The sequence below is a fragment of the Artemia sp. Qi Xiang Cuo genome, chromosome 15 (assembly GCF_049724085.1).
Source record: "Artemia sp. Qi Xiang Cuo chromosome 15, ASM4972408v1, whole genome shotgun sequence".
In the NCBI taxonomy this organism is placed as follows: domain Eukaryota; kingdom Metazoa; phylum Arthropoda; class Branchiopoda; order Anostraca; family Artemiidae; genus Artemia; species Artemia sp. Qi Xiang Cuo.
The window spans coordinates 11442597-11457283 of NC_142808.1; the positions used below are offsets into that span (position 1 = coordinate 11442597).

At 33.4% G+C, this 14687-nt stretch overlaps 1 protein-coding gene across 1 annotated transcript in view; it reads left to right on the forward strand.

Annotated features, from left to right (window-relative positions):
- The first annotated feature begins 9212 nt into the window (after positions 1 to 9212).
- The window catches only part of LOC148943323 (uncharacterized), a 102809-nt gene continuing 97334 nt past the window's right edge, over positions 9213 to 14687 (forward strand). Inside the window, exon 1 of the mRNA XM_089101100.1 lies at positions 9213 to 9277. Coding sequence (XP_088957226.1) covers positions 9275 to 9277 — 3 coding nt within the window. The 5' untranslated portion in view covers positions 9213 to 9274. The remainder of the gene's footprint in view (positions 9278 to 14687) is intronic.

Here is a 14687-nt window from a genome sequence, read left to right on the forward strand (position 1 = left end):
AAAATTGTTAATGATTTATTGTGAACAGCCTTCAGCCTTCGTAGATTTGAATGTGAGTTATCATCCAAACGCTCAGATAGTGCTTACAATATCAGTCAGTTAATGCAAAATATAAAATTCTTGTGATCTTGTATGGAAATAACAACTTTAATCAGTGTAAACAGGCAATATTCCTGAACACTATTGCTCTTAAATTTCAATTTTAATGAGAGAGTTGAATTTATATATATATATATATATATATATATATATATATATATATATATATATATATATATATATATATATATATATATATATATATATATATATAAATATATATATATATATATATATATATATATATATATATATATATATATATATATATATATATATATATATATATATATATATATATATATATATATATATATATATATATATATATATATATATATATATATATATATATATATATATATATATATATATATATATATATATATATGCAAGTGCAAGGAACGGAAAAATGGAAGGAATGTTAGGAGGCGGGGAGTGAATTATAGTGGAAGTTAAACTTTCCCCTAGAAATTTGTTGATTTAGTCTAAAGCTTTTCTCCAAAAATTATTTAGTGGGTCTAACTTCGACCAATTTTCGTAGTCGAAATATCTAATAACTGTTTCTTTCAGGATGACTATAACCCCCCTCCCCCTCCCCCCGCCGGTGATATTCCAATTTTGTTATTCAAAATTTTACATATATTCACCTAATGGAAGCTGATAAGGCCATTAATTTGGTAATTATTTTGGTGGTCGTCTTCTAGGCATATTTTATGCTAAGGAAAAATATTGTCCGCATAAAACATCTTTTATACAATGCATGCCGTTATTGTAGTACTATCTTGCATCATTTTGCTCTTTAAATGCATATGAATGTGACGTCATTCACATAAGAAATGTTTTTTTTTTCAGAACTATAGCTCTAAAGTATAGTCAGCCGAAGGATGCACATCCTGCTGATGACCCACCAAAATATTGCCATGTTTAATTGGTGGCCTGCACCACGGGTTGGGAATCACGGATTTAGACAGAGTTGACTAGCTCGCGATCTACATGATCAACAGAGAAAGCGCTAAAATCTAAAAAGAATGGACCTTTCCTATTGATCATGTTGATTACGAGCAGATCGGTAATAAGAAGTATATGGTTGCTAAAGCGATATAATGTCAAAAAAAATTTTTCAGACCCATTAGAATAAAAAGAACATGGCATATGTCATTTGGTGATATTTTTTCATAAACCCGTGATTCAAATAAAATCGGAAGAATTGACTATAGATAGGATGAACAATTAAATAGTTTAATTAGAATGACAATTAAGATAATATATAGGAATACTAAAATGAGGATTTTTATATTTCCTCAAATTGATATATTTAATAACTGAATTATGAGTTTAATTAGAATGACAATTAAACTTAAAACGAACAGAAATTATTCCATATATGGAAGGGGCTTTCCACTCCATAGCACTTCAGGTTCCTTTAGACGATTATTTTCGTGTCTTTTGACAAAAAGACATTTTCAAAAGACAGATTATTTTCATTTGTATTACTTTCTCTGTGGCTGCTCAATTATGCATGTGAGGGGGGAGACTTCCCCCCCCCCCAACTGTTTACGCTAAGGTTTCAGTTTTTATCTCAAGGCTTAAAAAGGAACGCAATGCGATAAAAGTATAGCTAAAAATAACATATATACAATAATATATGCATGTTCTGGAAGTTAAGTTCTGGAAATTAGGTCTTTGAGGATGACAACTCCCCCACAACCCTCAGGGCAATGGTGGTAATTTAAGGATTCTCCGAATCCTTCCCATTATTTCTTATTGAAGGGATGCTCGTATAAACTTTAGAGAGGGCTCATTTGACTGGAAATTGAAAGTTCTTGTTCACTTTTTAAGAGTCAAAAGAGATTGGAGGGTAACTCGCCCCCCTCCTCCAAGCCATAAATGCATCAGATAAAAATTTTGAGATAGACATTTTGTTAAAATAGTTCAAAGTTCTAATAAAAAAAATTCCGGTGTCAACACAGCCCACCAGGGCCCGGGGGTAGGCGTTTTAAGTTATGCCCTAGGGCTTGACTTATTAAGGGGGTTTATAACTTATGGGAAGGGGTTTTTTATGGGAAGAAGACATAGGAAATCTATTATAATTATCCAACTATAAGGTTAAAATACATACTCTGTGATAGATGCAAAATTGCTTTGGCATACAAAATCCTATTAAGGTCAATTCCAAGTAGTCGTGATCTCTTTGTGTCAGCAAGTGAAATGGTCTAAACTCCCTTATTGGAGCTATTTTTTCAATCCATTCATTGTTGTCAATTGCTGTCCATAAGTTATGCACGCTGTCTATTTTTCATATATAAGATTTTTATCAAAGAGGTAATCGTATAGACTTTAAAAAAGCCTCATTCGATTTAAATTGAAAGTTCTAGATCTGTTTTTTAAAGTCAAGAATAATCAGACAGTAAGTACCCCCCCCTCCATGCCATAAAAAATTTAAACTTTTTGAAATAAAAAAAGAAAAAAAATTAATTAAAAAAAAAACTTTCCAAAAAATAAGTTTTTCAAAGAAAAGTAAAGGCCATTTTAAACTCAAGCTCAGTTTATACGAATACCTGTTAAAATTCAAACTCAAAATGACCAGAAATTACCATTAAAGAATAAATGAAACCCAAAACGAACAGAATAATTTAATAAACTTTATTTAATAAACAATCATAGCAAAAAACATACAACAAGTAATAATATAAATGAATAAATAGATCTTAAAGCGAGTAATACTTAGATTGAATATCAAAATCAACCTGAAAACTAAAAAACATGTTTTGCTATTAAAGTATAAATGAAACTTAAAACGATCAGAAATTAAATAAATAATCAATGAGAACAAACATACAATATATATTAATGTAAATGAAAAAAAAATCTTAAAACGAGTGAAACTTAAAAAGAATATGCAAATCAAGTTTGAATCGAATAAAAATAACTACAAACAAGAGTTCGGGTATCGCCTCACTGTAGAAGCCTAAAACCTACTGCGTCATTGGCGCTTTACTGAAAACAATTCTTTGAAATGTTTTCACTTTTGTAACTTTAAGATATCCAAAATTAATTAAGATTTTAGGGAATAAATATCAGCACATGTATATTAAATTGACAATGCACATTTTTTTTCAGTAAACTCATCTGAATTTTTTTTCAGTAAAGTACAAATTATATTCTGGCTTTTAGAAAGCATAGGGGTTTTGAACTCTTCTCATATTAATTTATGCTCGTTTTGAAAAAACTATTCCCAAATGCCCATGGATGTCCACATGTCTGATCAATGCTACACATATGAAGGCGTCTCTGTTCAAGGTTGCATGTAAAAGTAAAACACAGGATGATTTTTTGAAGCATCAATTTAAAAAACTTTTTCCACAAAATAAGTTTTTCAAATAAAAGTAAAGAGCTCCATTAAACAAAAAGTGAGCAAAAATAAAATCAAATAATCTACCAAGCTCGAAACTACCACAAATCAGCATCGATAAATAAATGAAACCCAAAACGAACAGAAATCACAAAAAAAATAACATAAGTTGGGCACAAAACCTCTATGCCTTCCCAAGGCCAGAACAAAATTTGCACTTTACTGAAAAAAATATAAATGTTTTTACTTTTATAACTTTAATAAATCAAATAATTTTAACATTTTGATTAATAAACATCAGTATATGTATATTAAACTGACAATGGACATTCATTTGTGTTTTTTCAGTAAAGTGCAAATTTTGTTCTGACCTTGGGAAGGCATAGGGGTTTTGCGCCCAACTTATGTTAATTTCTGCTCGTTTTGAGTTTCACTCGGTTACTTTTTGTAATTTCTGTTCGTTTTGGGTTTCATTTATTCATCGATGCTGATTTGTGGTAGTTTCGAGCTTGGTAGATTATTTGATTTTATTTTTGCTCATTTTTTGTTTAATGGAGTTCTTTACTTTTCTTTGAATAACTTATTTTGTTGAAAAAGTTTTTAAAATTAATTTCTGTTCGGTGTATATTGACATAGTCTTTTCAGGGAAAAAGATAATAACACTTTAAATCTTTCGTTTTTTAAGACTTTATAGTTTGGCCTGCTATTTGTATGCAGGAGAAAAATTTTCAGCAATTTTTAACAACATTCACAATTTTAAAATTCTGGACACAAATAGTACTGTTTAACTTAGTTTCATACCTCCACTAGTTGACCTGAAATGGAAAACTTGATACCATTGGCAAAAAAATATGTTTACTCTCTTTGATAGCTTGAATACACTTACACTATTTTGATTTGGTTAAATTTTAAGAGCAGAAGTAGCCTCGAAATTTTGAACATAATACCCTCAGTTGTTCTTGGGATACTGCTCAGATGACTTATTGGGAATTAGCATTATCACATTGCATTTTGAATTAATCTTAAGGCAACATTTAGTTTTGAAACATATTGGGCAAATGAGAGGGAGGATGTTTGTGTAAAAACCTCCTCAAAAATATGTTTTCTCTCTGCAAATCAACTACGCTGAACAAAATGACTATCTCAAAATCTTGATGGGCTGTGTTTGGGGGACTGATGGGCACGGGGGGGGTGATAATTGCCCTCCAATCACTTTCGAATATCAAAAAGGGTAATAGCCCTTTGAATTTCCAATCGAATTAGCCTGTTTTGAGGTTTCTACGACAACGCCTTCTATAAAAACCTTATATGCCCCCAGGGCATAACTTAAAACCCTTGCCCTGAGGGTTGTGAGGGAGTTTCCTCCTCAAAAACATATTTTCTATCTGGAAAACAACTACACTGAACACAATGGCTATCTCAAAATTTTGATTGGATGTGTTTGGGGGAATGATGAACGTGGGGGGGGGGGTAGTTGCCCTCCAATCACTTTCGACTATTAAAAAGGGCACTAGCGACTCCAATTTCCAATCGAATGAGCCCGTTTCGAAGTTTTTACGACAAAGCCTTCTATAGAAACCTTATATGCCCCCAGGGCATAACTTGAAACCCTTGCCCTGAGGGTTGAGGGGGAGTTTTCTCCTCAAAAACATATTTTCTATCTGGAAATCAACTACGCTGAACAAAATTGCTATCTCAAAATTTTGATTGGATGCGTTTGGGGGAATGATGGGAGTGGGGGGGGGGGGCTAGTTGTCCTCCAATCACTTTTGACTATTAAAAAGGGTACTAGCCCTTTGAATTTCCAATCGAATGAGCCCTTTTGAAGTTTCTACAACAACGCTTTCAATAAAACTTTATATGCCCCTAGGGCATAACTTACAACCCTTGCACTGACGGCTCTGAGGGGGTTATCATCCTAAAAGACAAAATTTCCAGAACTTTCAACTACGTTGAAGAAAATGGATATCTCAAAATTGTAATTCGATGTGTTTGGGGACATGGTAAGCATTATAGGGGCGCTAGTCGCTATCCAATCACTTTCAATTATTAAAAAAGGCACTAGCCCTTTCAATTTCCAATTGAATGGGCCGTTTAGTTTCTACGACAACGCTTTCAATAAAAACTTTATATGCCCCCAGGGCTTAACTTACAACCCTTGCCCTGAGGGTTGTGGGGGGAGGGGTTGTCATGCTTAAAGACCTAATTTCCAAAACTTTCAATTACGTTGAATAAAATGGCTATCTCAAAATTTTGATTGGATATGTTTGCGGAAATGGTGGACGTGAGAAGGGGATAGTTGTCCTCCAATCATTTTAGACTATTAAAAAGGGTACTAGTCCTTTGAATTTCAAATCAAATTAGCCCTTTTTCAATTTTTTACGACAAAGATTTCAATAAAAACCTTATATGCCCCCAGGGCATAACTTATAATCCTTGCCCTGAGGGTTTTGGGGGAGTGTCCTCCTCAAAAATATGCTTTCTATCTGGAAATCAACTACCCTGAACCACCTGGCTATCTCACACTGGTGAGGGGCTGTGTGGGGGGGAAAGATGGGTGTTGGGGGGGCTAGTTGCCCTCCAATCACTTTTGATTATTAAAAAGGGCACTAGCCCTTTGAATTTCCAGTCGGATGAGTTTTTATTGAAGTTTCTAGGAAAACGCCTTCTTTAAAAACCCTATATACCCCTAGGGCATAACTTAAAAACCTTGCCCTGAGGGATGTTCGGGAGTGTCCTCCTCCAAAACATATTTTCTATCTGGAAGTCTACTACGCTGAACAAAATGGCTATCTCAAAATTTTGATTTGATGTGTTTGGGGGGATGAAGGGCGCGGGGGCTAGTTGCCCTCCAATAACTTTTGACTATTAAAAAGGGTACTAGCCCTTTGAATTTCCAATCGAAAGAGCCTGTTTTGAAGTTTCTTTGACAACGCCTTCTATAAAAACCTTATATGCCCCCAGGGCATAGCTTAAAACCCTTGCCTTGATGGTTGTGGGGGAGTGTCCTCCTCAAAAACATATTTTCTATCTGGAAATCAAGTACGCTGAAAAAATAGCTATCTCAAAATTTTGATTGGATGTGCTTGGGGGAATGATGGGCGTGGGGGCCTAGTTGCCCTTCAATCACTTTCGACTATTACCATAGGCAGGGCTACCGCGCTGCCTATGATAAACATTATAAAAATGTACTTACTTCGTCAGTACTTGCAGCCAAAAAGCTCTATTTTTCGCGTCGAATTGATGAGTGTAAGGAGAACTTGCGAAAGGTTTGGACTGTAGTTAATGAAGCTATTTCTTACAAGAAACTCAAACAGTCCCCCCCCCATGTCATTACAGGAATGCAGATGGATCTATTGTGGATAAAAATTCTTCAGCAAACGCCTTCAAGTCGTATTTCACCACTCTTACTTCGGTTCCCATTCAACCCAGGATTAGAGTAAGTAGTTTTCCCATAGCAAAAAAGTAATTTTTCCTTTCCGCATGCAGTGATATTGAAATTTAAAGTATTATTTCCCAGTTCAAGTAGCCATTAAGTTGATGGTTTTGGTTTGAGTAATAATGTTCTTTAAAAAATTGGTCAGTTTGTTTCTAACCCCATCTCACACATAACTAGGCTCTCTCTTTCTTCTGGTGTTTTCCCTCATTTATTCAAAGTTGCTAATGTTTTACCTTTGCATGAAAAAGGTGAATCATCTCTAATTTCAAATTATAGACCCATTTTTCTTCTTTCTTTCATCTCTAAGGTTGTTGAAAGGGCAGTGTATCGTACACTCTCTTCATTTGTATGTAGTACTAATACGACTGCAGGAAATTCTCTCATAACTAACCATCAGTAGGGTTTTTTTCCCACTTTCTCCACCTTATATGCACTTCCAGATGCAACAGAGTTTGTGCATGTTAATCTCGACAAGGGCTTGTGTGTTTTGGGTCTATTTCTTGACTTTTCGAAGGCCTTTGATATGGTTGACCACTCTGTTCTTTTGTCTAAGCTATCTTTATGTGAAGTACATGGAGTCCCAATAGAATGGTGAAGGTCTTATCTGTCAGGAAGATCTCAGTATTTTTCGGATAATGGTAATTTTTCCACTACTTTGCCTATATTGAAGGGTGTCCCACAAGGCTCTGTGCTTGGACCACTTTTGTTTTTAATTTACATTAACGATCTTCTTGATGGTCTTTATCCCCTTGTGCACCCTATTGTTTTTGCTGATGACAGTAACTTTTTCATTGCTGCAGTGGACCTGCCATCTGCCACTTCCCTAGCTCAAGATAATCTTGATAAAGTAAAAGATTAGTGCTGGTCAAATGGTATGATTCTCAACAACCAAAATAGTGCTATTGTACACTTCAGGACCCCTTATCGTATGAGAGACGTAAAGGAGCCAATCATCCTGACTTATGGGAATGATATTATACCGAAAGCTGCTATGGTGAAATTTGTTGGTGTGTATCTTGACTGTTTTCTTTTTTTTAAACCCATATAACTCACACCCGTTCCCTCATCCTCCGCCAGTCTTCAATGTTGCACTGGGTTATTTCATTTCTTCCCCCAGATGTTATGCTTTCTCTTTATTATGCTTTTATTTTTTCTTCCCTTTCTTATTGCTGCTCTGTCTGGGGTAATACTAATAAATCTCTTCTCTGCTCATTTCAAAGAGCCCAAAATAGGGTAGTGAAGGCTAGTTTTCTTCTCCCTCGGCTTCACCCTTCCTCTGATCTTTATAATGATACTGAAATAGCTCTGCTGGATAGTATTGTGGGTAAAAGTAATCTTTATTTAGCACATTCTGCTTTTCTAGGTACACTTCCACCGCCTCTGCAGCAATTTTTTTCATGGACAGGCTCAGGTAGGTACTCTACTTTTTTACGTAGTTCTTCTCGTAGACTTGTTTTACCCAAACGTTCATCTACAGCATCCCAGAGGTCTCCTGTTTATAAATCAATTCAATTATGGAATTCAATCCCACCGGATGTCCCGTTATTTCTGTCTGCAAAGGCAGTTTTTCGTCGCGTCTTTCCAGTTTAGTAATTTCTCTCTCCGTTTCGTTTATTTTCCGTGTTTTCTCTTTTCCTGGCGTTTCTCCTTTTTGTGTTTTTCCCTTATGTATCGTTATTATTATCATGATTTTTTTTTAATGTATACTAGTGTTTACTCTCTATAATCTTTATTTCATATATATTGTTTGATTTAGGGTAATATTTATGGTTCTTTTAGTGCTTTATTATACAATGGCCCACAACAAGCCAAGCTTCTTGGGCCAAATAATTTTTCTTTACGTTTGTAATAGTGTTTAGTATTAATATATAATATAATGATTGATGATTTATGATTGATGAAGTAATGAAGTAAAAAAAAAAATCATTACAATAATAACGATACATAAGGGAAAAACACAAAAGGGAGAAACACTAGTTGTGTTTCTCCTTTTTGTGTTTTTCCCTTATGTATTGTTATTATTATAATGATTTTTTTTTTTCACTGTATGCTAGAGTTCATTCTCTATAATCTTTATTTCATATATATTGTTTGATTTAGGGTAATATTTATGGTTCTTTTAGTGCTTTATTATTGTGTTGTATGGCCCACAACAAGCCAAGCTTCTTGGGCCAAATAATTTTTCTTTATGTTTGTAATAGTGTTTAGTATTAATATAATGATTGATGAAGTTATCACGGGTTTTTGATGAATTTCACAGTGCTGGTATTTTCCATAGATTATAAAATTTTATTTGGCAGCACTGTACGTAACGAAGGTTTAAATTTAAGGCTTGTAAACATGTAAAAAAAGCAACAACTGTTAATAGTTTAATATAACATATGGTAAATTTTAATTTCATAGGGTATGCATTGTTTGGTTAGCCTATGTCAGACAATTTTCTGTGCTTTTAAAGTATAATCCTGTGTATTTAGTGTTCCAGGTCAGATACAAGTGACCCCCAGACCAAGGTTTGTCCCCTCCCCCAGCTGAAGTTTAGCATCTTCAAAAATCTTATCAGAATAGGCCTAAATAATTTGAGAGTTTGAGTATCCATGGATATTGACAATATTCAATTGGTCATTTTCACTTGACAAAAATGATTATTACATTTTTAAGGAGCATAAAAAAAGGCATTGAGTGGTATATTCACTTTAGTTGTAACTCAATAATATGATTTGGTAAATATTTACCATATTTGTGACAATTCATCCTCACCTCCCCCCTACATAGCCTTAGTCTATATTTAAAGCTAACATAAAATAATAATGATGCTAGTAGATTCCTTATTTTGTGCAATTTTCAACACTCACACCCATGATAGATGCATATATAGGCTAGCCCTAATAATATAGGGGATATTCACTCTTTGACTATTGAAAGAAAATAGTTTATAACCTTATACTAAATGGAACTATCCAATCTCCTTATAGTTAAAGTATTTTTGCCATCTAGTTGGAAAATTTTGCCCATTCCTATAGGAGAAATCTATATTTGCCAACTAGTTGACAAGAACCATTTTCCCAGCAAAGCTTTTATTTTCCTACCAGTTGACTAATAACTTCTCCCCAGCAACACTTAAATTTGCCAACTAGCTGGAAACAAACATTGCTGCAGAAAACAATTCATTTTTCAACTAGTTGACTAGTAACCTCTCCTCAACAAAACTTTATTTTTTCAATAGGCTTTCACCCTGGCCTATTTATTATAGGCTGGGCTACTTGAAATTATGAGTGCAAACAGCACTAAATAAAAGGGTAAATTAGTCAAATTCCAAATAATGGTAAAATTTCAGTTTAGCAGTACTTCTTAAAAAACATGATAGACTAATAAAGTAAAAATAACAATGTTCTTATTTCATGCTCTTTTTCAATATAGTAGTTGTTATCCTACAACAAAGCAACTTTCTCTCCCTGATGATCCCATCAATATATACAAAACTAAAAGAAAATTCCAAAAAGTGGATGACAATTTGCTAGATGTTTTCTATAGAAATGGCCTACAGATTTTTTTAGGTACCCAGTTAACTGACCATATTTCAAACAGTAGGTTGTACAAGGAATGATGTTCAATCCCGCTTTCTAGGGCTATAATGAAAGAAAGTTTGAGATGACTAGGGCACATTCTGAAGAGGAAGGATGACAAATTGCCAAAGACTTTCCTTTTTGTCCAACAGTCTAGGGCTAAAAGGAAAGCAAGTTGTCCTTGCATGGGGTGAGAAGATGTCATAAAGAAAGATTTCAAGGAAATGGGAACTTCCTGGGAGGGGGGAAACTACTAGTTTGAAAATGAATTGTTTTCTGGGGCAATGTTTGTTTCCAGCTAGTTGGCAAAAGTAAGTGTTGCTGGGGAGAATTTATTAGTCAACTAGTTGGAAAAATTAAGTTTTGCTGGGGAGAAGTTATTGGTCAACTTGTTGGAAAATGAAAAGTTTTACTGGGGCAACATTTATTGTCAATTAGTAGGCAAATTTAAGTGATGTTGGGGAGAATTTATCAGTCAAATAGTTGGAAAAATCAAGTTTTGCCGGGGAGAAGTTATTATTCAACTAGTTGGAAAATGAATTGTTTTCTAGGGCAATGTTTGTTTCCAGCTAGTTGCCAAAATCAGGTGTTGCTGGGGAGAAGTTATTAGTCAACTAGTTGGAAAAATAAAGTTTTGATGGGGAGGAGTTACTAGCCAACTAGTTGGAAAATGAATTTTTTTTCTTGGACAATGTTTGTTTCCAGCAACACATGCAATGAAAATTAAGTATTTTGCAGTAGGCATCAAGACATGGCTAATTGTAGAAAAATCCAAGACAAATAGTCCAAGTGATTGGGAGGGAAATCTGGGATAAGCCCCTTTAAGGATTGTATAAAAATGATGTTAGAAGGAGATTGTATAGTAACATTCTATATAAGCTTATAAAGTAATTTTTCCAATAGTCAAAGGGTAGAATCCCCTTTCTCAATAGGCTTTCACCCTGGCCTATTTATTATAGGCTTGGCTACTTGAAACTCTGAGTGCACAAATCTCTATGAATAGAAGGGTAAATTAGTCAAATTTCCAAATAATGGTGAAATTTCAGTTTAGCAGCACTTGTCAAAAAACATGGTAGGCTAGGCTGATAAAATAAAAATAACAATGTTCTTATTTCATGATCTTTTTCAATATACTAGTTGTTATCCTGACAACAAAGCAACCCTCCCTCCCTGATGATCCCATCAATATATACAAACCTAAAAGAAAATTCCAAAAAGTGGATGACAATTTGCTAGATGTATTCCATAGAAATTGCCTACAGATTGTTCTGAGTATCCATCTGACTGGCCATATTTCAAACAGTAGGCTATACAAAAAATGTGGTTCAATCCTGCTTTCTAGGGCTACAATGAACAAAAGGTTGAGATGGCTACAGCACATTCTGCTGATGAAAGATGACAAATTGCCAAAGAATTACCTTTTTGGCCAACTGTCTAGGGCTAAAAGGAAAGCAGTCTGTCCTTGTCTGGGGTGAAAGGATGTCATAAAGAAAGATGTAAAGGAAACAGGAACTTCCTGCAAGGGGAGAAGTTACTAGTCAAAAAATGAATTCTTTTCAGGGGCAATGTTTGTTTCCAGCTACTTGGCAAAATTAAGTTTTGATTTGGAGAAGTTACTAGTCAACTAGTTGGAAAATGAATTGTTTTCTGGGGCAATGTTTGTTTCCGTCTAGTTAGCAAAATTAAGTTTTGCTGGGGAGAAGTTATTAGCCAACTAGCTGGAAAAAATCAAGTTTTGCCAGGGAGAAGTTATTAGTCAACTAGTTGGGAAAGGAAAATTTTTGCTGGGGCGATACTTATTATCAACTAGTTTGCAAATATGGATTTCTCCTATACAGGTGGGTCAAATTTTCCAACTAGATGACTAAAATGTTTTGATTATTAATTAAAAAACACATTCCAAAAAATAAGTTTGTCAAAGAAAAGCAGAGGCCATATTAAACTTAAGATCAGCAGATACAAATAACTTTTACAATTCAAACTCAAAATGACCAGAAATTACTATTTGATAATAAATGAAATCCAAAACGAAAAGAAATTAAATAAACAATCATAGCAAAAACATACAACAAGTAATAATATGAATGAACAAATAGATCTTAAAGCAAATAATGCTTACATTGAATATAATCAAGCTTAAAACAAAACAAAGATATTTTCCTATTGAAGTATAAACGAAACTTAAAACAAACAGAAATTAAATAAACAATCAATGCAAACAAAAATACAATAGATATTAATGTAAATTAATAGATAAATCTTAAAACGGGTGAAACTTAAATTGAAACAAAAAAAAATCACTACAAACAAGAGTTTGGGTATGACCTCCTTCTCTCACTGTAATCTTTGGCGCTTTCCTGAAAACCAATTTTATCACAAATATTTTCTTTTGTACTTAATATTGAAATAACCATTAAAATTATAGTAACAATTTGAACTGATGAGCTTTCAACAATTAATATCATTATTCATCAAATATTCAGTTTAATTCATTAGCTCTTTTTAAAGTTGTTAAAGATGAATATAGTTTCACTACAAACAAGTGTTTGGATACTGCCTCCTTTCCTAACTGTAAATAAAAACCAAAAGCCCACTGTGTCATTGGTGCTTAAATGAAAACGAATTATATTGCAAATATTTTCTTTTTCAGTTCTTACAGTATTGAAAATAGAAATACAATTAAAGTGAAATAAATTTTTGAACTGATGGATCTCTTTCAAAATGAATTTTTCAAAGATGGATCTTTCAATAATTAATATCACTATACATCAAAAATTCAATTTGATGTTGTTTATACTTTCCAAGGCTGTTCAAGACGCAAATAGTTATCATTAAAGTGCCAATGAAGCAGTAGGTTTTAGACTTTTACAGTGAGAGAAGGGGGTCATATCCAAACTCTTGTTTGTAGTGATTATGTTCATTTCAAGCTTGATTTGCATATTCAATTTAAGTTTCACTCCTTTTAAGATTTATTTATTAATTTACATTAATATATATTGTATGTTTGTTTGCATTGATTGTTTATTTAATTTCTGTTTGTTTTAAATTTCATTTATACTTCAATAGGAAATTTTTTTTTCGTTTTAAGCTTGATTTTCATATTCAATCTAAGCATTACTTGCTTTAAGATCTATTTGTTCATTTATATTATTACTTGTTGTATGTTTTGCTATGATTGTTTATTTAATTTCTGTTCGTTTTGAGTTTCCTTTATTCTCTAATAGTAATTTCTGGTTGTTTTGAGTTTGAATTTTCAAAGGTATTTGTATCTGCTGAGCTTAAGTTTAAAATGGCCTTTACTTTTCTTTGAAAAAATTATTTTCAGAAAGATTTTAATTAATTTTTGTTCGTTTTTGGATGCAAAAAGTTAATAGTGTTAAAAATTCCTTATTTCAAAATCAAACTAAAAAAAAACAAATGTTCATCAAAGTATCAAAACTGGTATCAAAGTAATAATATCAAAGTGAAAAAATGTGTTTGTGTCAACCTTGGAGTTTTTATTATCTGATGTTTGAATTATTTTTAACAAAATAGCTATCTCAAAGTTTTTATCAGATGGGTTTGGGGAAAAAGGGCTTGTGGGGATTAATTAAAGTTTGGTCTCTTTTGACTCTTTAGAATTGAACTAGAAATTTCTATTTTCAATCAAATGAGCCCTCTATGTAGTTTATACAAGTATCCCTTCTATAAGAACCATATATATACCCAGAGCATAACTTACAACGCCTGTCCCTGGGCCCTGGGGGGTTGTGTCTACCCTGGTGTTCTAATATCTGATGTTTGAACTATTTTTTAAAAAAATTGTCACCTCAAATTTTTATCGGATGGATTTATCCATCTGAAACACCCAAAGCCGTGGAAGGCAGGAGGGGCTAGCTGCCCTCCAATATTTTTTCACTCTCAGAAAATGAACTACAACTTTTAATTTCCGTTCAAATGAACCCTCTCTGAAGTTTATATGAACATCTTTTTCAAAAGAACCACATACAGCCCCAGGACATAGCTTACAATGCCTGCTCCCTGAGCACGGGGGGAATGTGTTGACACCTGAGTTTTTGTTATCTGACCTTTGAACTATTTGAAAAAATGGCTCTCTCAAAGTTCTTATCAGATGGGTTTGAGGAAAATAGGGCATGGAGAGGGTGACTAGTTGCCCTCAGATCTCTTTTGACTCTTAAAAAGTGAACGAGAACTTTCAATTTCCAATTATTTCAGCCCTCCAAAGTTTATA